Source organism: Podarcis liolepis (genome assembly GCF_965112155.1).
Source record: "Podarcis liolepis genome assembly, chromosome: 7".
NCBI lineage: Eukaryota > Metazoa > Chordata > Lepidosauria > Squamata > Lacertidae > Podarcis > Podarcis liolepis.
In genome coordinates, this window is record NC_139561.1 from 22342727 (window position 1) to 22369131 (window position 26405).

Here is a 26405-nt window from a genome sequence, read left to right on the forward strand (position 1 = left end):
GTCAGCACCCAGGTCTGATGTTCCCCATTCCTCAGCTAAACAGACTATGCCAGCACCAGTCCCCAGAATCTCCCCTTCCCACACTCACTTGTTTCCTCCGGCGCCGACCTTCCCTGACCTTCTTCCGCAAGAACTTTGTCCGTTTCATCAGCTTCCTGTACTTGTGTCTGTTCATCTTCCTTCTTCGGATCTTCAGAACGTTCTTGCATTCCATTTTGCCCCGCTTCAGCTCGCCTCCCCCCTCTTCGCTGTCATCCTCAGCCTCTGTACCCCGGGAAGATGTGGGGAGCTCATACTGATGGTTGGGTTCATAGCCTAGCTTCTCATAAACATTGATGGCGCCTCCACCTTTAGGGAGGACATACTGGACCGTCAGCCAGCTTTCAAGGGGGGAGATCGACATCTTCCTTGGCACCAGGATTTCTTCCAGCTCAGGGTCCAACGCGTACCACTGCTGGGGTTGGGCTCCATTTCTGTTTGAGGGAAGTGTGCTGTAATTTGCGGAAGCTGCAAGTCTAGGAACCGGAAGCGAGATGGCCGATCTCGACAGAAAGCGTTCTGTGTGGAAGCACAGTTTGCAAATATGTGAACATTCATTATTTTTTAAAAAATTAACGCATCACCTACTGACTATTTCAATAATCTTTTGAATGCTTTCAAACGCCTTTTTAAAACCATTTTTAATCAATAATTTTGACATTTCGTGTTATATTTTTGTGAACCGCTTTGAGGTTCTCTTACAAGCAAGTGATATATAAAGTTTGTTAATATATTAAATAAAGAAAAATGACTAAATAAAACAAATTCTGCAGGAAACATTTCATGTCACAGAAAGGGCATGATGACCGGGTCCAACATAACACACTCCAGAGGTTTTGGGACTCCAACTCCCATCATCTCTGACTGTTGGCAGTGCTAGCTGGGGATGATGGGAGTTGATAGTCTAACATCTGATGGACACAAAGTTAGGGGAAAGTTGGTTTAATGCCCACATGGAAACAAAATGGCTTACATAATGACAGGCTGTGTATATAATTAAGATGCAGTTGTAGCTTGAAAGTTAAATGAAAACCGTTCCGGAAGTATGTCCAACTTCCAAAACATTTGAAAACCAAATGACAGCTTCTGATTGGCTGCAGGAAGGTCCTGCAAAGTGATGTGAAAGGTCCCTCTCTGTCCAAATCCCTGGAGAGCCTCTGCCAGCCAGGGTAGACTATACTGGTCTGGATGGGCAAATAGTCTGACCTGGTGCATGGCATCTACTCGACATTCCCAAAGAATGGCTGCACTTACCTGCAAATCGAGAGGCCCTCGCTATCTGAGACGTCAGCCGTGGTAGCAGCATACTGGAGGACCACTCTAACAGAAATCAAGACAGATTTTTTAAAGGGAAAAACAACCTTTATACATTATAGGACTGTGTTCCCTCCTTCCTCAAATACAGTGCCCATAACCACACACCATCAGAAATCATGGGCTGTAGCTCAGTTTCAGAGTATCTTCTTTGCATGCCTGCCATCTTTAGGAAGAGATGACGCAGTCCCCCTGTCTGAAACCCAGGACTTTCTGGCTGCCCGTCGCCGTAGACTGGGTGGCACAATGAACCGATTGCGCACAAAGCAACTTCCTGTGTCCCAAGTTAAAAGTTAAGCACCTGAACAACATACCGAGTAGGCAGGCATGCAGGTTACAGAGCCAAAATCTTCCCCAACCCACTGCGATGTATGTATGGCACTCATTCCCTACCTTCTTTTTTGGAGATGTGTAAGGAGCTGCAGATGTGTTAAAGGTCACATGTTTAGAGAACTTTTTAATGTTTGATGTCTTATCGTGTTTTTAATATTCTGTTGGGAGCTGCCTAGAGTGGCTGGGGAAACCCAGCCAGATGAGCAGGGTATAAATAAATAAATTACTACTACTACTGTACAGAAACGCACCCAGAAACATCATTTCTGATGGTGAGTCCCCCACTGACCAGTCAATCCCCCCAGAATTAGACCCTCCCTACCGAAGGCTACCATAAACCACGTATTACTGGCGACCCCTTAATAAGGCAGGGCCCCAACGTAGCCTCTCCCCGCCTCTTAAAAGCTTTCCCGTATATACAGTATTAACAGTCACTCTTATTAGCACTCTTACCATAGATAACACACTAATGTAGCCTCCAAAATGAATACACGGCTTCTATCAAAGTCAATCTTTCCTACTTCCGGGTGTAGGGAGAGAAGAAGCGCTGCTCATCAATCTTAATTTACCACCCACAAGGGCTTACCATCCCGTTCACGATGAAGGGGGCTGTTTGAACGGGTAACTTCCGGCAGAGCAGCTCGGTCCCTCCCGGTCATCCGGAAGTTCCGGCGCAAAAAAAGTTCCTACATTTCTTTCCCCATTTGCCGCTGCTCCCCCCTGGCGGTAGTCCGTGGGATAGCAACGCAGCGAGCTTAATCCCCGCCCTGGCAACCAAGCAGGAACGCCGCTCAGGAGCAGGAGAGGTATTGCCAGTCCGGATCCTGCCGATGTTGCTAGACTCCAACACCCACCATCCCTGATTCCATTGGCTGTGCTGGCTGGAGGTGATGGGAACTGGAGTCCGTCAACATCTGGAGGGTCACAGGTTCCCCATCTCATGGCTAGATTGATGAAAGGTGTGACTCATTATACAGTGGTACCTCGGATTACAGCATCTTAAAAAGCAGAGACATCTCCTTGCCAAGAAAGGTCCGTATAGTTAAAGCTATGGTTTTCCCAGTAGTGATGTACGGAAGTGAGAGCTGGACCATAAAGAAGGCTGATTGCTGAAGAATTGATGCTTTTGAATTATGGTGCTGGAGAAGACTCTTGAGAGTCCCATGGACTGCAAGAAGTTCAAACCTCTCCATTCTGAAGGAAATCAGCCCTGAGTGCTCACTGGAAGGCCAGATCCTGAAGCTGAGGCTCCAATACTTTGGCCACCTCATGAGAAGAGAAGACTCCCTGGAAAAGACCCTGATGTTGGGAAAGATGGAGGGCACAAGGAGAAGGCGACAACAGAGGACGAGATGGTTGGACAGTGTTCTCGAAGCTACCAGCATGAGTTTGACCAAACTGCGAGAGGCAGTGGAAGACAGGAGTGCCTGACGTGCTCTGGTCCATTGGGTCACGAAGAGTCGGACACGACTAAACAACCTCGGGTTACAGATGCTTCAGGTTACAGAAGCTTCAGGTTACAGACTCCGTTAACCCAGAAATAGTACCTTGGGTTAAGAACTTTGCTTAAGGATGAGAACAGAAATCGTGCAGCGGTGCAGCGGCAGCAGAAGACCCCATTAGCTAAAGTGGTACCTCAGGTTAAGAACAGTTTCGGTTTAAGAACGGACCTCCAGAACGAATTAAGTTCTTAACCCATGGCACCACTTTATAAAATGGACTTATGGGAAGAAGTCCAGGGGTCCACTCAGCAGAAAGGTTTGTGTGTGTGCAGGCACGCATGCTAAATGGCAGGGTTGACTGCTTGCAATGCTTTGAAGGAATCCCATTGAAAGATCACACTCCCCAGACCATTAACTCCACAAACTAGGGCTGCCATGCGTCCAGATTTTCCTGGACACTACCGCAATTTCAATGGCAGAATTGACATCTGGGGGGAATTTCTGAAAGGCAGCGTTTCGCCTTGGATCAACTTTCGGGGTGTCCTGGTTCTTACTTTTTGAAATATGGCAACCCTATAGTTAACAAACAGCACCACTGTATGAAGTTGTGGTTGTCCTGTTGCTTTGTTACTCAATGTTGTTTATGAAGAATGAACTTGAAATCGTCCAGCACATCCCCCGATTAAAGGAAATCTTGGATGGGCTGATTAAGGGCCTCTCCAGACTGGGTTTGTTTCCCCTTTACTCCAGCGTGTCTTTCGCAATATGTCATTGACACAATAACAGTTCATTAGTGGGAGATCATCACAGGAAGGCTCAATCCCTGCCTCCAATTCGGTTAAATATTTTTGCAGTATTTTCAGTGGTCAGTCTGGTCAATCACATGCACTAATAGCATGTAAGGATTTCCCTACCGACCTGAATAGCAGCCAGTCTCCTGTAATGAGATAAATGTCCTTATTTCCTGCCTGAAATCAAATAAACTTCCTGGAGATTTGCTTCTGCCTGTTCTATAAAGAATACATAGAATGGTGGATGCCTAGCCTGCCTGGCTTATTTACCACTAAAACAACACAGGCCAAATGCCCTCTGGATGGTATGAGTATCATTTCCCCAATTTATAAGAAGGGATAGGAATGACCCACAAAACTATTAGCCAATTAGATTGGGGTCAGAGGAGGACATGGTAACATTGACCAATGCTTTACTTGGAACCACATGATAAGCAACCTCTGGAACAAACTTCCTAATTTAGATATCTCTGGGTGTATTGAGTGAAACCCTCTCTTGGCAGTGACATATGGAGGCAGTGAGAGTCAACACAAAGCAAACTATGGGAGCATTGATGAAGTTTTATTACAAAAAGGGAGGGCAGCTGATTGAACCCTAAATATATTTGGTAGTAAAGTGCTTACTCAAATGCTCTATGGTGTTGAGATCTGGTGCTCCGAATCAAACTCCATTTAAATTTTGAATACTGTGCAGAAAACACTCTACCATCAGGACTATATATCAGAATATCTTCTTCGTACAGAATCCAGGTGGCCAACAATTAAGGCAAGAGCGGACTGTGCTTAGTTAATGTGTATTAAAAGAATTGCTACCATGCCAATCATTCCCCCCCCCCCCGCTGTACAATATAGAATTGAGTGATAAGCAACTCTGTAAAGCACCTTGTCAAGATGTTTCAGACTATTATTATTTTCCAGAACTGAGCTCTGCATTGACTTTAAGTGTCAGCTACGGGGTTGGAACTTCTGGATAGAATTCAGAAGGGACCCGCAACTAATTAGAAACACCAGATTCCCCCCTTGGCATCTGCTCTTGAGAACAGAGCATTTTAGAGATAGTTATCTGTAGGGATAATCGCGGAGTGGGGAGTGAGGTCCGGAGGGAGCACATTCCCCACCAGCAGGCAGTCACAGTCTGCCTGCACGCGTGACCCTGCGGTGCGGGGTACACCCCCCCCCCTTAGACAAGCCACGGCTGTTGGAACATCGTTCCCTCTGTCTGACCTTTTGCGGTCTCAGTAGTCGGCAGTGTCCTGTCTGTAACCTTTGTCTCTGAGACCTTTGGTCTCCTTCATTATACACTGTGCAAGGGGGAAATGACACTGTGGAAACAGGTGCCAAAATAACTTTGTACCACCCCACGATCTCGGGACGGAAGATGTGTAAAGGTCACGGCCCAAAATGTATCTGCCTAGCTTGCATATTTGTCTCAATAAAAGGAGGCTCCACAGGACTGGCCAGCAGCTCGCTTCAGCCCACCTGTGCGCAGCTCACATGATGTTCAACACCTGTATTGTGCCTTCACTTCAGTTATCTGACCAGACTCTCACCAATTTCCTTAAGAAATGTATTTATTGAGCTGCGTTTCCAAGTGATTCCCACTGCAGTTTGGGATGACTGCTACAAGGTCCTGTACGCAGATAGACTTTGTATTTGTGGTCAGCCTCAGGTGGAAGACATTCATTATCTGTTAGCCTGTACCTTATATAGACCCAAGATCACGTTCTGAAACCTTTGTTCACACAATCAAGCAGGTATACCCTGACAGAAATGTTTCCATTTCTTATGAGTGACAATAATAGCTTTGAAACACACAGAGTGGCCCTCTGTGCACTGGGTACAAAATAAATAAGGAAAAATGAAATAGATGAAATCACTATAAGTTGTGGTGGTGATTCGGAGGTTTAATCTGAAATCAAGCTAGATTTAAGCTTTTTGGTATCTCTGCTATCTTGCCTCTGTTACATCATAGACGTTGGCCTATATTATAGATGTGTGTTCTGTATTATTTTATTAATACTATTGCTACAAGTTTGTCATGGCCTCTGGCCAGAACGATAAACTTATGGACTATATGTTGTAAATTGCTTTGTGATGCCTTGTGGGAAGCGACTAATAAATGATTTATTTATTTTTTTGTATTTTTACTACCAGGAAAGAGGAAATACACCAGTGGGATTTTCTGTCTTGAGTATCCAAATTAATCTGAGCCCTCTTGGACACTATTCACCACGACCTTGTTGGGAATACAATAGCAGGGATCATTCAGTTAGTAAGCTAAGTGTTCACTATTGACAGCCAGACGAACTCTCAGAGTGGAGGTGTTGCCGAGCAACTAATCAGATTGGCATGATCCTTGCTGAGGTAAGGATAGGCTGAGACAGTTTTCTGATTGCTTGTGTGGTAGAATACTTGTCCCAGCTATGGATGCAGCCTGGCCTAACTCATACGGAGGACTGGGAATGTCCCATTCCTGAAACCCTAGGGAGCTGCTGCCGGTCAGTGTAGACAATACAGAACTAAATGGACCAATGTCTGACGTGATATGAGGCAGCTTCCTATGTGGGAGGCCTGTCAAACAGCTACTAGCTACAATGGACGGAGGTGGATTTCGGACCACATTCAATACAGCTATTGCTATGTGTATGTTAAAAACACAGTGAGGCGGAACACCAGCGAGCAAATCAAAGTCCATTCCTGTTAAAATGTGTATATCCAGATTCAAGCTGTTGCTTCAGGTTCTTGGAATCCAGGAGGTACTGCTACCAGGGCAAAGTTTTCCCTTCCCAATCCAGGAAAGCACCATTGTCTTTTTCGCTGAGCTGAGCTAAAAGAGAGATGATTGATGGCACAGCATCTTGCACCTTCAACGGAGCCTAGGAGAACAGAGGAGAAGGGGAGAGAGAGAGAGAGAGAGAGAGGGCAAGCTTATTACAGCAGCAGTGTCCTTCAAAATAAAATAAAGGAGACCCACACATAAAACACATAACACCGGTTCTGAAAGACCCACATTGGCTCCCAGCATGTTTCCAGGCACAATTCAAAGTGTTGGTGCTGACCTTTAAAGCCCTAAATGGCCTCAGTTAGTAGCCCATTGGTAGCCAGTGTTAGAAACTCAGATATATAAGCTAGGCACCAAACGGCTCCTTAAACCAGGGTTACAGTCACCAAAACAGAATGCCTAGTTGCCATTTTGGGGCCAGGACAGTACTGGAAGGCAGTGGCAACTGGTAGGGCGGAAGGCAGGGAGACCAACAGTAGGTGGTGCTAGAGCCAGCAATAGGCAGAGCCAACTCATTCTAGTTTTGCCCCCATCCTCCTCCTTGCTGATTTCTACAATGGGCAACAGCTGGCAGGCAGGGCCACCACCTAGACTGGTTGGAAGTTAGTAGGCAGGCGGGACCTGGCAGAGGGCAGACTGAAGCATTGGGGCCCCCTGCACCCCAATGTATCAGCCTCCATTGATAAATGGAAGGATAAATGGGTTGGATCAGTGCAAGGCAATGTTACGTGTTCATAAGACACTGATCAGTCTGCCCCTTTCATTTTTAAAAAATATATATTATTAATGCACAGTGAAAAAAGCCATGCATCAAAACTGAACAAAAAACAAGTAGAAATAATAATAAACCAAGTAAAACAAAAAACACAAAGCATTATAACAAAAAGAAAAGAGGTCTTTTGACTGCAGACCTGACCTCCCGTCTACTCCTTAATTCAATTACGTATAACTTATTGCTGGTAAAAACTATTATGGTTTAACTGATTCTTACTTTTTCTTCGATCTCACACCATTCTTGATACTACTACTGAAATTAGCCAAATGCTGCAAAAGAGTTTAAACTTCTGCAATTGTTTTTGAAATATACTTTAAAGACTTCCCATTTTGAAACAAACACCTGTTCTGGTTTATTCTTTATTTTTTTCAGACAAGTTTTATCTAACTCCGCATACTCAGTCGATTTTTTGATCCAATCTTGCGTAGATGGAAGTTTGTCAGATTTCCAGTTTTTTAAGGGAAAGAGAATTTGTGTCTTTGGCACACAGCACCCTGCAAACAAGCTCAGGGAATGGCAACGTAAAGCATCCACACTCACCCCAGCCCCCCCCCCCAAACATAAAAAACAGAGGGAATTTTCTGTACACCCATGTACAGCCCACGTCTTCAGCACCTGCATGTACTGGGTGTCGGGAGCACCTTCTCTGGCCTTTCGATCGCAGGAATGCAGGAACAGAACACAGCATTCCCAAGGAATAGGTTCTGGTGCTGTGGACTCACATTTGCTCACGAGAGCACCTCAAATGCAGCAGAGTAACGGAAGCAAAGCTGTGGAGGTTTTGTTGCATACCTAATTTATTTCTTCTAATTAAACAAATAAAAGAACATAACAAACGTGGGGTGCGGGTGGCGCTGTGGGTTAAACCACAGAGCCTAGGACTTGCCAATCAGAAGGTTGGCGGTTCGAATCCCTGCGACGGGGTGAGCGCCCGTTTCTCAGTCCCTGCTCCTGCCAACCTAGCAGTTCGAAAGGCATGTCAAAGTGCAAGTAGATAAATAGGTACCGTTCCGGCGGGAAGGTAAAAGGCGTTTCCGTGTGCTGATCTGGTTCACCAGAAGCGGCTTATTCATGCTGGCCACATGACCCGGAAGCTGTACACTGGCTCCCTTGTCCAATAAAGCGAGATGAGTGCCGCAACCCCAGAGTCGGCCACGACTGGACCTAATGGTCAGGGGTCCCTTTACCTTTAACAAACATGTACGAGAGAAACAGCTCTCTCATACTGCCATCTTGTCTCTAGACAAGATGTTTAGGGAAGCTTTTAATGTTTAATATATTATTGTATTTTGATATTCTGTTGGAAGCCACCCAGAGTGGCTGAGGAAACCCAGCCAGATGGGCGGGGTATAAATAAAAAATTATTATTATTATTGACAGATCAAAGAAAAAGCCACACAGTACTGGAGACGGAAGTCTGGAAAAGTAGCTTCTGACCCCTCCTTTCTTTCTCACAAGGATCTGGTGGTCCTTGCAATGGGAGGGATGAAAATACTGACAGGAACAACAACACATGGCAAGAGTGGGGGAGAAAATATTGACTTTACTGACCTTTGTCCCTCCCATATCCGTTTGGATCCAGCCTGGGTGGAGGGCGATGCAGAGGATCCCTTCCAATTTCAGGTCTGTAGCAAGGCACTTCGTGAGCATGTTTACTGCCGCCTTGGAGGGAGGTCAGGGAGAGAAGTGGAAAGAGTTAGATGACATGAGGCTTTTAACCTCTGGGTGGTGGGTTTGAGCCCCACGTCGGGCAAAAGATTCCTGCATTGCAGGGGGCTGAATCTGATGACCCGCGTCATCTCGACAATTCTATGAAAACTCATCTTTTTTTCTTTCCGCAAAATTCTTTTATTATTGAGCAATGAACCACTTTTAAGCAACAAACAACACGTCAGTAATATCAGGAATTCGAAACATCGGGTCAAAGCCAATGCTTGTCCTACTCAAAGCAGACTCATTGGAGTCAATAGACCTAACTTCGTCACGTTCATTAATTTGAATGAGTCTTCTGAGTAAAACTTCATTGAACGCAACTCGTAGGAGTTCCCACTGATAATTATTCTTTTTTAAAATTTCTAATAATAGCAGTTGTGCATCAACACTCCCCCTACACACATATCTTGATATAGAGTTATAGCTAAATTTTGCTCAGATAAGACACATCCAAATTAATGAAGCTAACTTAAATCCTGCCCATTAATTTGAATGGATCTACTCTGCGTAAGACTAATGTTGGCAGCAGTCCACCGCCTTTTAAAAAGAACTCAAAATAAATTATTATAAGGAGGTTATGTGGCATTTCAGCTAATGTGAACCAATTCACTCTCTGCCAACTTTTATCCCAAACTATCAAGGTCAGACAGAGTGTTTTAATTTAAAATATAAATAAAACAAAGGAAGAAAGCATAGTTTCAAGTGGCGACTACTGATCTCTTCCTAGAGATAAATTCTATCATAATTTGGATGGAATTTGGTATCCCAATGAAGTCCTTGCATCAGCATCAGCAATCTTCTATCAATCCTTATCTCAAGGACAAGTATGACTGAGTGAATCAAAAGCTGCTGAAAAATCAGGATCGATTGACAGATTGCATTTCTATGCTGCTTTTCATTCAAATGAATCCCAAAGCGGCTTACAAACAATAAACAACAACAGCATAATAAACCTTAACAGAACATCACAAATACAGCACAAATCATATAATGTATCATATCTAGAAGATACACATGTGACGAAACCCCAAGACCATACTTTAGCAACCTGTGGGCAGGTATTATCCAATAATTAAACCCCTTCATATTAATGTCAGTCTGGTCCAAGCCAATCCTGGTTTCTTGGAGGCCGGTCATGTAATATTTCTTCAAAGGGGTAACCACCTCCTTATCAGTTATTTTGTTATAGGCCTGCCACATTCCAAGAGATTTACCTACAATAAAAGTCTGAAGTGATGCCCCTCCATAAAAGGCTGAAAAATACCGGGGATTCCTATCTGACCCTAAAATCTCACGTTGCGTCAAGAGGCGATAAGAGCGCTCAGCTCTTTGTCCTCTATTCTCTTCATACGTATTTTAATCCAGCTCTTAAATTTGCAGAGGGTGTGCTGCAACCTTCCTCAACTAATACAATATCATTCCTGTCAAGGCAACACCTAATATTTGAATCCCTGGCTGGCTAGGGAATGTTAGGTGTTTGTTTGTAGCTGACTCGCTGAGAACGCATCAGGAGGAATGATTTTGTTTGCCTCTGAAAATCTCATCTCCGCCCTTGAAGAGCTAAAAAACCCTTAATGGCCCTTTGGAGATAAAAGCGGGTGTCAAATTAGATCTGTTTGCTGGGAACCCAGCTCTGCAGATATAACTAGAGGGATGATATCAACTGGAACCATTATTTGGAAATCAACTTTTACTGGCTGGGCAGAGGATATCAAGCTATGGAAATACGCTAGCTCTTTGGAATTTGAGATGCTCTTTTGTGCAAACCCAGTCACCTCTGTATCCTGGTTCACTACCTTCTACCTTGCCCACTTCCTTTCTTATTGTGCAGTTAGGTTCCCATCCCATCAAGAACATAAGAAGAGCCTGTTGGATGAGCTCAATGGCCCATCGAGTCCTGTATCCTCTTCTCTCACAGTGGCCAAACAGATGTACATGGGAAACCCACAAGCAGGGTTTGAACACCAGAGCCCTCTCCCCTCCTGTGGTTCACAGCAACTGCCAGCAGAGGGACGAGCCAGGAGGGAACCAGTCCTGGTTCTCTAGGGAAGTCTGGGAGCCACCACCAAGAAGGCCCTCTCCCGTATCCCCACCAAGGGTGCCTGTGAGGGTGGCAGGAAAGAGAGAAGGGCCTCCCCCTGAAGATCTCAGAGCCTGATCAGGTTCTTACGGGAGAATATAGTCCTTCAGATAGACTGAGCTGTATCTAAAGCTACCTTCAGAGCTATATTCCAATTTTCTTCCCAGTCAATAGGTGAAATAGGTCCAGTTACCTCCTGCAGATTAATAAGGTCTGTCCCATCTCTTCCTGGAAATGGTGGGGACTGAGCCCAGGGACCTTTTGCATGCAAAGCAGATGCTCCAACACTGAGTTAGAGCCCATCCATTCTAAGGATTCATGGTTTGGAGCACTGCTGAGTAGATCCATTAACTTCAACAGGTGTACACCAAGTTAGGAGTAGCATCAGATGCAACTCATCACTTTGAAAGTTATCTTACATCTCTTCCCAGTCCCCCCCTGCCCGCCCCCTCTCCATTCTCCCAATATAATTACCTACTAAGAACACTCACCTTCGAAATTCTGTAAGGGTATACCGTGTGGTAAACGTCATTGGATTTTGCAAGTCCTATGGAGGCCGAGATGGATGACATGTTGACAATTGCAGCGCGGTGACACCCCATGGTGGCACTTTGCTTGGCAGCTTTCTTCAAAAGCGGCAGAAATGCCTAAAGGAATTTATTTATTTTTAACGGGAAATTGGAAGGTGATGTCTGCACAGGCAACGTATTTTTTAAAAGAGCACGCGGTTAGCATTTCCTTAAAACAAATAAAAACATAACCTTTCAGCAAGTTAGCAAATCCTACAAAAGGGAGAATACACTCTGCAAGCTAAAGCAAGTTTGCATATCCTCTTATTTCCTATCTCCTGAGAAATCTTATTTGGAAATTCTTCCAGCTTCTGAGATTCAGGCAGTTCTGAGATTCAAACCGATCCTCCGGGTCCAAAGGAATAGAAACTCGATTTATTTATCTATATATTAATTTATTGGGGGGGGGGGACACAACTGAACATAAGGACTAGAAACTTGATTTAAAAAAACAACGATCAAAAGTTGTGATTTCTCACTGAAGTGAAATTCTGCAGCCAATTTCACAGTGGACTGTTTCTCATGACCACCTGTGTGAAACAGAGCTGCAATGAGGAGTTCCCAAGACATCAATGACTGACTGCCTCTCTGCTAGAGCCCCAGAGTCCATCTACAGGAGCCAGGTGTGGAGGCAGATGCAAAATCTGTTCCAAGCCAATATGAGTGATACGCTGGGTACAGACTGAAGTGCAACTTTTATTTGAGCTCTCGTGGATAAGGAATTATAGGAACATACTTTAGATGGGTGGGGTGGGGGAGGGAAGACAATAATTGTTTAGAGCGACAATAATTGTTCAGAAACTCTTGCCAGTCACAGACATGTAGGACATGTGTTGCACCAGATCAGACCATTGACTCAACTAACCAGTGTTGCCTGCATTGATTAGAAGCAGCGCTTCAGGGTTTCAGATAGAGAATATTTCCTAGCCTGGCCTGGAGAGGCTGGTAGAGATTGAACCAGGGACCTTCTGCACGTAAAGCAAATGTTTTACCACTGAGCTACAGCCCTTCTTCTACCAGAGCAAACCACCTGCGGACCTACATCTACCTTCTTCCCAAGCCATCCCATGTTAACTCAGCCTTAAGGCTGCAAAGCTGACAGGTCCACATACAGGTTCGAGCACTTTTGAGCTTTTTTTTAACACTCTAGCGATATATAAATCTTACAAAATAGGTTAAGCAACAGGCAGCTTAGCAACCAAGCAGAAGAACTACTGTTGGTTAAATGTCCCTGGCTGTTTGCCTGCGGCAGAGGACTACTTGTCCCGGGCGAACATGGTAGATGCCAGATTTACCGACTTTGTTCTTACCTTGGAGAGCATTAGCTGGGCAACAGTGTTGGTCTCGAAGGTCCTGAGCATGGCTTCCGTGGTGACGTCTTCCAGAGAAGCTAAGACATTGATGCCAGCGTTGTTGATGAGGCAGTTCAGCCCTTTCTCCCCAACAATGTCTTCCACCTTCTTGACCGTTTCCTTGATGCTGCTTTCGGAAACCACATCTGGATTCGAGAACACAGGAGAAGATGATGCATATGTTACGATATTGAAGCAATGCAACCGCGAGCTGCTGGTAGCTTGAAAACAAAACATAATGGGAATGTTGGGACTGTTCCGTGGGAAACAGAGGGACAGTCAATTCACAGTGCAGAGGGCACCGGAATTAGCTCAGAGTGTAATATGAGCTGAATAGGAAGTGTTTGTTCTCTCTCGACTGCTGGAGTTTGAAGAGAGCAGTCATGTTTTCTGCAACGCTGCAAAGACAGAAATAAAGGCATGTAAATACGTTTCTGTCTATCTCTTTCCCCTGCCCGGGGGGGGGGGCAGGAAAGAGGGGTGTGTTCTTCTCACGCTGAGAAGGATCGCCTATCGCGACCTCTGCCTGGATCTTGCCGTTAAAGCAGACAGGGAGGTCAACAGGAGACCAAGCCGGGTGCCTGGGAGAGTTGCCAGTTTCTCCTGATAAAGGCTTGATTTCCGACAGCATAATAGAGAGAGTCAGACTGCCGGTCTATCTAGCCCAATACTGTCTACATTGACTGGCAGAAGCTCTCCAGGCTTTCAGACAGTAGACATCCCCAGCCCTACCTGAGGACTGAACCTGTCAACTTCTGCATAGCTCTCTCACCGAGGTGTCCAGAGCGGGTGGGGAGGAGAGAGCAGTTAAGGAGTAACTGCTCCAGAACAATGATCCATAGGTCAGCCTTGTCTATAGTGACTGGCAACTAGGGATGTCAGAGAATTCTGCAGAGAAACAAAGTAGAATTTGCTGCAGTTCCCATGCTGGTCTGTGTGCAAGAATGGAAATCGGTCAACGATTGGGATTTGTTCTCTTTGTTGTTGTTCTTTGCATTTGCAAATGATGTGCAATTCATGGCCTTTCTCCCACGGTTGTTTGTAACCAATGTTTTACTCAAAGTAGACCCATGGAAATTAATGGGCCCGTCTTAATTATGCTCAGAACATAAGAAGACTCTGCCGGATCAGGCCAGGTGTTCATCGAGTCCAGAGCCCTGTTCTCATAGTGGCCAACCAGCTGACCCCAAGGGAAGTCCACAAGCAGGACCCAACTTACAGCCATCCAAGTTGGTGGCAGGCCATCGTTGCCTCCAGTGGCAGTGAGTTCCATAGCTAAACTATGCACTGCATGAAGTAATATATTCTTTCACTTGTCCTAAACCTTCCAGCTTTCAGCCTCATTGGACGTCTCCAAGTTCTCGTGTTACGAGAGAAGAAAAGACATGCACTCTTTCTGAATAAGGGAGGAAAACATTTCCTTATCCACTATCTCCATGCCATTTTGTAAATTTCAGTCCTGCCACCTCTGATTCACCTTTCTCTCAAATAGAAAATCCCATACTTCCTAACAGGGGAGTCGTCACATCCCCTCGTCCTTCAGTTTCAACAGGTTTACTCTGAGCAGGACTAACACTGGATACAATCCTATTTCTTTTGGTGTCTCTCAAACTCGGGTCCCCCCAACTGTTGTTGGACTATAACTCCCATCATCCCTAGCTGGTAGGGCCAGTGGTCAGGGATGATGGGGGTTGTAGTCCAGTAACAGCTGGAGACCCAAGCTTCAGATATTTTCATGGGGGCCGTCAGGCGCAGAGCAGAAGAGGAAACTTTTTGCTTACCGAGCGGCAAAACCCTGATGTTGCTGTACTGCTTGCAGAGTTTCTGTAGTTCCTAGAAAGAAAGAACAAGACCAACATTTGTGGACATCACATCTGCCTAAATGAATTTTAATGGCAGCCCTCGCCAGCCTTCCTCCACCCAAAGGATAGCAATAGTATTATTATTATTTGACTTTTTTATTAAATGTATTTACTGCCCTTCTTCCATAGATCCCTGGGAGGTTCACAACATAAAAATACAATATAAAAACCACAAAATACATAATAGAAATGCTTCTTTAATCTCCTCTCTCCTCCTCTTCTTTTGCTTTCTCTCTCTTTCGGTCTCTTTTCCCCCTTTGCTTCTTTCTGCCTTTGCTCTTTGCTATATTAAGCAGCTGTTTTAATTTCAGCGTATTGTAAAAGTACACTTTGTAATGGGTACGAACGTCTGTACATTTATGAACAAGTATCAATAAATAAAAAGGGAAAAACAAACAAAAATTAAAGGATGAAAGAGGAAAACCGTAAAGCAGGCATGTGGAAAGAGCCCAGTTGCAAAGATCTGAAAAATAATATGAGTCCAAGTAAAGAATTGTAGTGTTACCAGAGCATAAAGTCTCATTCCAGGATTGCCAGGTTTGGGATGAGGCTTGTCTTGAAAAGGACGGTTTTGGGGTATATGTCATAAACACAGGCAACTCTTGTTAATTAAAGGTGGTGTAGTGTGGTGTAGTGGTTAAGAGTGGTGGACTCGTAATCTGGTGAACCGGGTTCGATTCCCTGCTCCTCCACATGCAGCTGCTGGGTGACCTTGGGCCAGTCACACTTCTGTGAAGTCTCTCAGCCCCACTCACCTCACAGAGTGTTTGTTGTGGGGGAGGAAGGGAAAGGAGAATGTTAGCCACTGTGAGACTCCTTAGGGTAGTGATAAAGCAGGATATCAAATCCAAACTACTACTACTACTTCTTCATAAAAGAGCACCAATCCAACCCTGCAGAAAGTAACGCTGAAAGCGCCCCATGAGATAAGCGGCATTAACCAAAGTGGGTGACTCACCTGGGGGTGGGTTTTCTGGGCTCGCAAGCTGGATCCCCTCAATGCTCAGCCAATGGGCTGCGAGAGAAGGGGGGAACCAATAATCCCCCCCCCACAACACATTTCAAAGGGCATTGGGTGTTAATCAGCCAAAGGCCTGGTTGAAGAGGGGCATTTTATAAGGAAGGTGCCAAGTAAGCCTTCCTGGGGAGAGCATTCCACAAGCAGGGAGCCACCACAGAAAAGGCCCATTCTCATGCTGCCACCCTCTGCACCTCTCATGGCAGAGGCACACAGGAAAGGGCCTTAGATGATGATCTCAGGTTTCATATGGAGAGAAGCGGTACTTACGGTATTGCAATCCTGACATAATGCAACAGGACCCCCAATATGCTGCATGTCTGTATGGGGCAGCGGCAAGGGACGGTAACCGCCTGCCTCTCAATTTTTATCTGCGTCTGAATCCAGCCTAGGCAAGACCGTTCTTCTCCTGTCGATGGTTTAACTGGGCTGTAGCCTTTCCACCCCCTAGGGAGAATTGTACACCCCTAATAGTTAGCTAGGGACGCAGGTGGCGCCGTGGTCTAAACCACTGACCCTCTTGGGCTTGCCGATCAGAAGGTCGGCGGTTCGAATCCCCGCGACGGGGTGAGCTCCCGTTGCTCGGTCCCTGCTCCTGTCAACCTAGCAGTTTGAAAGCACGCCAAAAAGTGCAAGGAGATACAGTGGTACCTCAGGTTACATATGCTTCAGGTTACATACGCTTCAGGTTACATACCCCGCTAACCCAGAAATAGTACCTCGGGTTAAGAACTTTGCTTCAGGATAAGAACAGAAATCGTGCTCCGGCGGTGCAGTGGCAGCAGGAGGCCCCATTAGCTAAAGTGGTGCTTCAGGTTAAGAACAGTTTCAGGTTAAGAACGGACCTCCAGAACGAATTAAGTACTTAACCTGAGGTACCACTGTAAATGGGTATCGCTCCGGCGGGAAGGTAAACAGCATTTCTGTGCACTGCTCTGGTTTTGGTGTTTTGTTGTGCCAGAAGTGACTTAGTCTGGCTCCCTCAGCCTTTAAAGTGAGATGAGTGCCGCAACCCCAGAATCGTCTGTGACTGAACTTAATCATCAGGGGTCCTTTACTTTTAATATTTAGCTAACTGGTACATGTTTAGTGTACTAAGAGAGTGTGGAACAAGGTAGGTCAAGGTAAAAAGAATCCAAATTTCACAAACACACTGAGCTGGCCAGGAAACAGATTTTGGGATTGCAGAACGTAAGTCAATGAAAGGAGAAATCTCTGTGCTTTGTTGGTGAAATGCTTTTGTTCAATACTACCCTAAATAGGTATTTGGATTCCACCCTTTCCCCCTAGGCAATAAATGCTAATTACAATGTTAACATCTACTCTGCAAGTCCTTCTCTCTACTGCAAGTCATTTTCCATGAGTTTGGAAAGCTACTGTTCTACCACACTGAGTGGCAGCTCTTCCCAATGGAATTCACAGCCCAGGGAACTAGAAGGTGCTGCTCAATCACAAGAGCGCCTCTGAGGATGCACAGAGTGTGCTTTCCTCCCTGCAAAATAGACAGAGACAGAACTCATCTGCCCAGCAGTGAGGTGCAAAAAAGAATCTCTCCAAACCGGGGGAACGGGGATCAAAATAGCAGAGAGGGTTCAGTGTACTAAGTGAGTGTAGAGTGAGGTAAATTGGAGAGAAATTATTCCAACTGGTGACTTGGGAGGGACTGGCCAGGAAACAGTTCCTGAGATCACTGTCTCTCCCAGCAGTTGTTGGACTACAACCCCCATCATCCCTGACCACTGGTCCCGCTAGCTAGAGATGGTGGGAGTTGTAGTCCAAAAACAGCTGGAGACCCAAGTTTGAGAAACACCTGCTTAGGTTGATGAAAGCAGGTGCCTCCAGGAACCTGTTCACCAAAGATTCATTCTGATTTTCCTGTGGGAAGATTAGATGATGTTGGCATGTTGAGCATTCATCCCCACTTGTTTCTGGGAAGCCTGGATGATGTTGCCTCAAAGCAACCAATAGTCTCTTAGCTCAAAAAGTCCGACCTTTTGATTGACCTGCCAATCAAAAAAACTGAGGCGGAAGTAGCCAAAGACTATATTATCTGTGAGTCCTGGAAGATTTTCTCCCTGTCTTGCAGGCCTGTTCAGCCTAGCTGGGGGGGGGGGCGGGGGCTGGACAGACTCCAGCTACAAAAGCCTCTTGGTCTGGGGTGTTTGCATTTTTTTTGTTGGGGGGGGGGATGTTGCTGTGTTGTTGTTGTTTTTTGCATCTTTATTTTAGCTCTTCTTGTGATTTATGTGGAAATTGTTCGGTTTGGTTGTTTATTTTAAAATGTTTTATTAACAGTTTATTACTGCGTTTGTTATGTCATAATTATGTATTTTTTTTTCATGCTGCAAACCACCTTGAGCATGGTTTGAACTTTGGAAAGGCGGCAGCAAATAAAAAGTACAAATAAAAGTACATATCTATTGACATAATCCACTTTAACTGTGCAGTCCTGAATCTGCCGGTATGCCAATTAAATCTCACTCAGAAAGAGCAATGGCAACCGTCTGCATTGGGTAGAGTTAAAGAAAGAGATTTAAAATAAAACTGTCAAGGTCATCTAGCCCTTATATTAATCCATGATGCAACCACACTCACTGGAAGACTGACTGGTTTTGTTCAACTCACTTATCCTAGAGAGCCGGATGATAATTTTATGAAAAAAATCTGTGTGGTTTTCCTTAGCATCTATGGAAAAGCAGATAGTAGACCCCAGAACCTCATTGCTGATACAGTGGAACCTCGGGTTACATACGCTTCAGGTTACAGACTCCGCTAACCCAGAAATAGTACCTCGGGTTAAGAACTTTGCTTCAGGGTGAGAACAGAAATCGTGCTCTGGCGGCGCGGTGGCAGCAGGAGGCCCCATTAGCTAAAGTGGTGCTTCAGGTTAAGAACAGACCTCCGGAACGAATTAAGTACTTAACCCGAGGTACCACTGTACAGGCATACAGTGTGTTGGAAAGGGGAAACTTGAGGGTCTCTCCATTCTGGAGCAGAGGGGAAATCTTCAAAAGGGGTTATAGCGTCACTATAGGGAGGGTAAGGTTTCTCCCAAAACTATCAGCATAAGAAGCATGATTTAGGATGCTCTCTCCAGATCTGAGATTTGGGGGGGGGGGAGAGAGGAGGGTCTCAATATTTATTTATATCCTCCCTTTCCTCCCAAGGAACTCAAGGCGGTCTCCGCAAATCTCATCTCCCCCCGCCCTCTGTTTCATCCTCACAAAACAGCCCTGCGAGTTAGGCTGGTCTGGCAGAGCCTCTGACTAGTCCAAGGTCGCCCAGTGATCTTCATGGCGGGAGGGGGTCAGGATCCGAACCCCCGTTGGCCGGCGTTGCCTCTAACCACTACACCACTCTGTTACCTGGCTGGCCACTGGGGGGGGGCTTAGGATCCTGGTCCAGGTGGGCTTGGGGGGATTCGGGTGCGTGCAGGTGAAGGGAAATGCGTCCGCCTTACCTGAGCGCTTTCAGGGCACCGGCAGGTGGCGATGACGACTTCTGGGCAGGGGGAGGCAGCCAGGAACCCCTCGACCAAGCCCAGGCCGATGCCCCGGTTGGCGCCGGTGATGAGCACGGAACGGCAGAGCGCTTGATCCATCGCAGCGCGCAGGGAACCTCCACTTTTTGGAGCGCCGAGGAGGTTTTTTAAAAGCAGGGCCCCGCCCCCTCCCGCGAGGCCCCGCCCCAAACCCCGCCCCCTCCGAATCTTGAAGCCGTTCGGTGAGCCAGGCGAGAAGAGGCTTTTGTTTATTTACTTATTGATGCGGCAAAAAAGTCTCCCCACTTCCGCCTCCTGAACAAAAGGGAGTCCTAAAAAAAAGGGATCCCACGTGAGCTCTGGTTGATGCCTTTATGCACTCTGCATATGTAGGCGTGTCAGACCCTCCAAGTGTCCCTATTTTCCCTGATTTAGAGAATCCCTGATTTCTGATCTGATTCCAGATTGTCCCGCTTTTCCATAGGATGTCCCTCTTTTCAATGGAGAAATGTTGGGTGGTATGGAGTCATCCAGTGCTTTTTTTCTGGCGGTACGCATACCCCTAAACATTTTTTTAATCTATGTTTGGCCTCATTGAGAGGCAGTATTTCAATATGAGTAGGAAAATGAGAGTACCGCTAAACATTTTTAAAAGAAAAAAAGCACTGGAGTTATCTGACCCCCCCAAGCCATCTGAAGGCAATCCTGTGTATAGGGAAGTTTTATTAATGTTTCATTGTGTTTTTATATATGTTGGAAGCTGCTCAGACTCAGAGTGGCTGGGGCAAGCCAGCAAGATGTGTGGGGTATAAATAGTAAAATTATCATTATGGAATGGGACATCCCTATTTTCATGGGAGAAATGTTGGAGGGTATGGCGTGTGTCCAAAAATATAAACACCACCAACCCCCTTCTGAGGTATTCATTTTTTAATCATCGTTTCGTGCGATGTGATTGTAAAACAAGCAAACCTCAAAACGGTTTAGAAAAAGAACAGTGAAAAATTATCGGGGGAAAGAAGTTTTAAAGTATTTGAAATGGAAATCAGCAGGGTGCTCTCAAGCTAGGGGGCACATGGGGCAGGGGGAAGCAAGTCCTTCCTCTGACAGCACTTAGCGGCTTTCATTGAACCATTGCTAAAGTTAAGCTTCCCCTCACACTGAGAACCCAACTCATCCTTGAGATATCTATCAATACCCATATCCATATTAATATTAATACATAAATTCAGAGATAGACATATAAAGATATTAAAGATATTTAAAAAGTTGATATTGAGTTCTGTACAGTGGACACTCGGGTTGCAAACGTGATCCGTGCGGAATGCACGTTTGCAACCTGCAGCGTTTGCAACCTGCGCATGCGCAGGTTATGATTAATTGCTTCTGCGCATGCGCAAAGCACGATTTGGCTCTTCTGCGCATGCGCGACCGCCGAAACCTGGAAGTAACCCATTCCAGTACTTCTGGGTTTCGGCGTTCCGCAACCTGAAAAAACACCACCTGAAGTGTCTGTAACCCGAGGTATGACTGTACTTTGCTTTATACTCTCTCTCCTCCCCCCCCCACTTTTTGTAAAAATCCAACTCAGCATTGCCAAAAAAAAAATAACTGTCCTCACTCTGCACGGTTCGCAAACAGTGACACACCCATGGGAAAGGGTGTCTGGCATGCAATGCCAAACACCTTGCCAACTCCGAAAGGTCTCGGCCCATAAAGACAACAATTGGCAGGAGTCACCATGGCTCTTTATGGCTGCAGATCTGTGCTTATCCACCCGAGAGCAAACCCAGGGTCAACGAAACAGGGAACCTGCTGGAGCATAGTCCCTCTTGGCATGGCAACTGTGGCAGATCCCCAGAATTCCCCCTAGCCCCAGAGTCTGTTCAGCAGCCTCAGCCTGGGGCAGATTTCCATGTAGTAAGTTCTAGGTTCGATCCCTAGCATGCTCTGGGTAAAGGTAAAGGGACCCCTGACCATTAGGTCCAGTCGTGGCCGACTCTGGGGTTGTGGCGCTCATCTCGCTTTATTGGCCAAGGGAGCCAGCGTACAGCTTCCAAGTCATGTGGCCAGCATGACTAAGCCGCTTCTGGCGAACCAGAGCAGCGCACGGAAACGCCGTTTACCTTCCTGCCGGAGCGGTACCTATTTATCTACTTGCACTTTGAGGTGCTTTCGAACTGCTAGGTTGGCAGGAGCAGGGACCGAGCAAAGGGAGCTCACCCCGTTACGGGGATTCGAACCGCTGGCCTTCTGATAGGCAAGTCCTAGGCTTTGTGGTTTAACCCACAGCGCCACCTGTGTCAGCCACAGCGCCACCTGCCACCCAGCTCTGGAAGAGACGACTAAATCCCCAGAGAGCCACTCCCAGTCAGTGTAGGCATTACTGAGCTTGATGGGCTAACTCTGACTCAGTATAAGGCAGCTTCCTATGTTCCTATTATATGTTATTGTTATTTATTGAATTTGTAGACCCCCGCAGGTCTCAGGATGGTTGCAAAATGAAATCACAGTACAGAAACACAAAATACATAACCAAAACAAAAATAAAGCAACCCAATAACACCCCCCAAACACATTTTAAAAGGGCACTGGTTAAAGAGGAATGTTTTCTCCGGTGAGCAACCTGGCCGCTGAATTCTGTACCAGCTGAAGTTTCCAAACCATCTTCAGAGGCAGCCCTATGTATAACGCATTGCAGGAATCTAACCTTGAGGTTACCAGAGCAAAGATATCATTCGTTAAGCTATCCCTGTCCTGTGGCTGGGACTGTGGGGAGCTGAAGTCCAAAATACCTGTTGGGCAGCAGGTTGGCCAAGGCTGAGGGTGGGGGAACCCTTACCCTCCAGATGTTGCTGAAGTGCAGCTCCCATCAGCCCTTGCAAGCAGGCCCAATGGCCGGGGATGATGGGAGTCGTAGTTCAGCCACATCTGAAGGTCCACCATTTCCTCACACCAAAGCTAGATCCTACATAACAATGGAAACCCCAGCCTTCCCCACGTCGTCGGGCTGTTTTGGTGACAGCTTTTGCCGCCTTGCCAATCGGAGCATTCATTAATGGCTTAAGACGCCTTTGAATCTGCTCTTTGCTTAATCCTGGCTGTCGGCACATCAGTCAAGCTCTCTGGTGCCAGACGCTCTGGCGTTCTTCAAAAGTCTGTTGACACAACAGGAGCTGTTCAGGGATGCCAGCTGTTGGAGAGTGTTGCGTGCTCACACATGTTGTGTGTACTTGAGCTCAATCCGGACAGCAAAACGAATAACAGGGAACACGGCGGACCTGTGATTTGAGGGAGAGGCCTTTCCTGCGCAAGGGATCTTCTCCCAAAGAAACAAGAACCACAAGGGTACCCAGAGGGCATTTCTCCTACTTGGGCAAGTGCTAGACATCTCGCTGCAGGGATAGAGTATCCAGTGAGACCCCTCTGAGGAAGACCAGCACTGGATACAACCCAGTATGCGGGTGGCGCTGTGGTCTAAACCACTGAGCATCTTGGCCTTGCCGATCAGAAGGTCAGTGGTTTGAATCCCCGCGATGGTGTGAGCTCCTGTTGCTCTGTCCCAGCTCCTGCCAACCTAGCAGTTCAAAAGTACACCAGTGCAAGTAGATAAATAGGTACCACTGTGGCGGGAAGGTAAGCGGTGTTTCCGTGTGCTCTTGTTTCCGTCATGGTGTTCCCATTGTGCCAGAAACGGTTCAGTCATGCCAGCCACATGATCCGGAAAGCGTCTGTGGACAAACGCCGGCTCCCTCGGCCTGAAAGGGAGATGAGTACCACAACCCCATAACTGCCTTTGACTGGACTTACCGTTGTCATTTCAAACCTCGAATTGGCTATCTTTTCCTAGCTGCCTGGCTAGTTGTTTGATGTTGAAAAGACCTAAAGGGCGCCATGTTTGTTAACTGGTATAAGATGGCTTGGCAAGTCGGAAAAATTCACAAATAATCGACCTCTGACTAAAAGAATGCAGTATAGAGATTCTTTTGTGGCCTGGTGTTATTGTTTACATGAGCTAAGATGAAATACAAAGGCATCTCCCAGGTGACACAAAACTTACTGGCTGCTATGAACATTGTGGACTTGAATTTTGATACTTCCTGATGGCTCGTACTGACGGATAAATATTTCGGGCTTGCCTTTTTTTTTTACTTTAGACTCTCCTCTATGAAATTTGGAGGAGATTGTTCTGTACTATTAAAATTGTGTTGATTTAAAAGCAATCACAACCCTGCCCACGCTCCTAAAGAACCCACAATAAATTAAGCCCCAAAGGATGGCAACTTTACAGGACTGGTTTTGTACTTTTTAATCCCTCATTCTCTCACTTCATGCTCTATAAAAACAAAGCAAGGGAAATGGCGTCACCTCCTTGCAGACACAAAGGGAGACAAAGGAAGGTGACCCAGCTATAAAGGCAAGATGCCTATAGAAAAGGACAGAGGGGGGGGGAGTAACTTAACAAAGGAACTGGTTCCGCCAGTTCTGCAGTTCCCCCTACTACAAACTACACTCTAACCAAATACTAAATCACTGGCTTGGTTGGGACTCACAGGCATCATCCAAACCAACCCTCAGTCCTATAATGACACAACATACCAAATGTAAAACAAGTCAGCCCTTCACAATTTTAAACCCCTGAAATTTAAAATCTCAAAAAAGAAAAGAAGAAAAAAGGTGGCTGGAATAAAACGCCCAAGAAGCAATTCAGGTCTCCCAAAATAAATCAGTTTTGACCAGACACCTGGGGGGGGGGGGCAGAGTTGGCCCACAGCAGCTGGCCCGCAGCCTGGAGACTTATCGTGCACAAGTAGAATGAGCGTTCACACTTATCTCCATCCTGTTTGGATACCACAGATTTCAGGAAAGAATTACGTGTCCTGTGGCAAAACTGATAAAGACCTGGGCAGGTTAGCTAGTACAGGAAGCCCATCACTTAAAAGATGACGTCTACATCCAAGGGGGTATATTGACTTTTTAAAATATATAGTTAGCTGAAATATTTGGTTTCTTTTGTTAAAGTTAAAAAGGAAAGGTGTGTCCGTGTTATATAGAGCTACGTAAAAGGATTAGGAGTTAGGACAGTAGTACAGTGGTACCTCAGGTTACAGATGCTTCAGATTACAGACTCCGCTAACCCAGAAATAGTACCTCAGGTAAATAACTTTGCTTCAGGATGAGATCAGAAATTGTGCGGCAGTGTCGTGGCGGCAGCGGGAGGCCCCATTAGCTAAAGTGGTACCTCAGGTTAAGAACCGTTTCAGGTTAAGAACGGACCTCCAGAACGAATTAAGTCCTTAACCTGAGGAAATTCAGGGTTCTGCACTTACATTTTGCTCTGCGCTTTATCTTGGTCTGTGTCTGTGTCTGTGTCTGAGTGTTTTTCTTTCAACTGTCCACTTTCCCCAGTAAAACCCAATCTCTACCACTGAATCAGAGCAAGCAGCATTGTGGGTTTTCCACGGACTGCTCTTTGTTCCAGTCCAGCATTAAAGAGCGGATTTTTGCAGGGGAAACAGCAGAGGGTGGGGGTGGGGAATAAGCGCTTGGACACAGACCTGAAAATCCTAGACCTCTTCCTAGAAATGTAGAGCAAAGGCAAGCACATGTGAGTCCCAATGAGAGAGAGCACAGGTTAAGGGAACAGCTTCCAAGAAGTGATTCAGGACTTAAAGTACAGGGAGAGAGCAGGAGGGTTCGTGAGAGTTAGCAGTTAAAGGAAGCTTGTATAGATAATGTTTATTGTTTTATAAGACTCCTGACTGATCCTTGAAACAACTGCCAGCAGCTTCTGCAATCCTTCCTCAACCTAGATGCTTTGACAATTTCACACACATCTCTGCTTCCCAAACGCCTTCCAGCGGCTTCCCATCAAAATATTACCCTTGATGGTTATGGTGCTTGATGTGCCTTGAAATATTTGCACACACACATGTGCTGAGAACTGGCACTCAGCACCCATCCCCATCTGTGACAGGTACTGATTCTCTACTGGAGACTGTTGGGAGAAGAAAGGGAAGCGGGGAGGAATTTCACATGAATAAGGAAGGATTTGTGAAGACGCCTGACTGAGTTCTGCCACAGAAGCCCTTTCCCTGGCTTTTGCATGCACCGAAATAGATAACTAGAAGGAATGCAAATCTAAACAAAATGTAATATGAACACTGGCAACTGGAAAACAGTGGCCTGCGAGCGCTCCAATTGGAAATCAGCGTTTACCAAAGGTGTTATGGGCTTTGAAGACACTCAAACTCAGGATGAAAGGGAGAAACGTGCTAGGAGGAAGGCACGCTTGGCAAACCCTCACCGTGATCAACTCCCACCCGGAAACCTTTGTCCCCACTGTGGAAGGATGTGTGGATCCAGAATTGGCCTCCACAGTCACTTACGGACTCACTGTTAAGATTGTGTTTATGGAAGATGAAATATACTCGGAGTCGAGTGTGAATTTCATGCTCTTTATTCAGATCGTAGCAGCAATGAATGAACCTTTCCCCCAAACGTCTAGCTATATATACATTATTTACACAATGGGCCCCGTGCAATTGGCTAATTCCAGGCTGCTCCTGTAGGCCAATCAGGTTGCGGATTCACCTCCTCCAGAAGCCTGATTAGCCGCTCCTGCAGGCCACTCAAGTCGTTGATTCACTTCCGCCTGGAACTGGATTGGGTGGCTCCTGCGGACCAATCAGACTGCTGCATTCTGGATCCTATTGTTCATGAGCTCAGTACATAACAGAAGACAATCTTACTCTGACAGTGGAGAGAAGGCTCTTAGCATTCACATCTCAAGATGGTTCTTTGCTCCTTTCATAGGAGCAGGCAGGCATAGGTCTACAGAGGAGCCAGCCATT

General features: G+C 46.0%; 2 protein-coding genes across 5 annotated transcripts in view; both read right to left on the bottom strand.

The window, feature by feature from the left end:
- The window catches only part of LOC310711391 (C-signal-like), a 129030-nt gene extending 109319 nt beyond the window's left edge, over positions 1–19711 (bottom strand). The window contains exons 1-6 of one of the 2 annotated variants that reach the window (XM_083513294.1): positions 19531–19709; positions 14972–15023; positions 13149–13336; positions 11761–11916; positions 9028–9138; positions 5473–6795 (exon numbers count right to left, since the gene is read on the bottom strand). In XM_083513294.1, the coding sequence (XP_083369420.1) occupies positions 6682–6795; positions 9028–9138; positions 11761–11916; positions 13149–13336; positions 14972–15023; positions 19531–19671 (762 nt within the window). In that variant the 5' untranslated portion in view covers positions 19672–19709 and the 3' untranslated portion in view covers positions 5473–6681. Of the gene's footprint in view, positions 1–5472; positions 6796–8971; positions 9139–11760; positions 11917–13148; positions 13337–14971; positions 15024–19530 lie in introns of those variants that run through there. The other variant, XM_083513295.1, reaches the window with a different exon arrangement.
- The window catches only part of AURKAIP1 (aurora kinase A interacting protein 1), a 155656-nt gene that overhangs the window by 928 nt on the left and 128323 nt on the right, over positions 1–26405 (bottom strand). Inside the window, exons 1-3 of one of the 3 annotated variants that reach the window (XM_083513318.1) lie at positions 2256–2366; positions 1294–1359; positions 89–558 (exon numbers count right to left, since the gene is read on the bottom strand). In XM_083513318.1, coding sequence (XP_083369444.1) covers positions 89–558; positions 1294–1345 — 522 coding nt within the window. In that variant the 5' untranslated portion in view covers positions 1346–1359; positions 2256–2366. Of the gene's footprint in view, positions 1–88; positions 559–1293; positions 1360–2139; positions 2367–26405 lie in introns of those variants that run through there. The other 2 variants (XM_083513319.1, XM_083513320.1) reach the window with 2 other exon arrangements.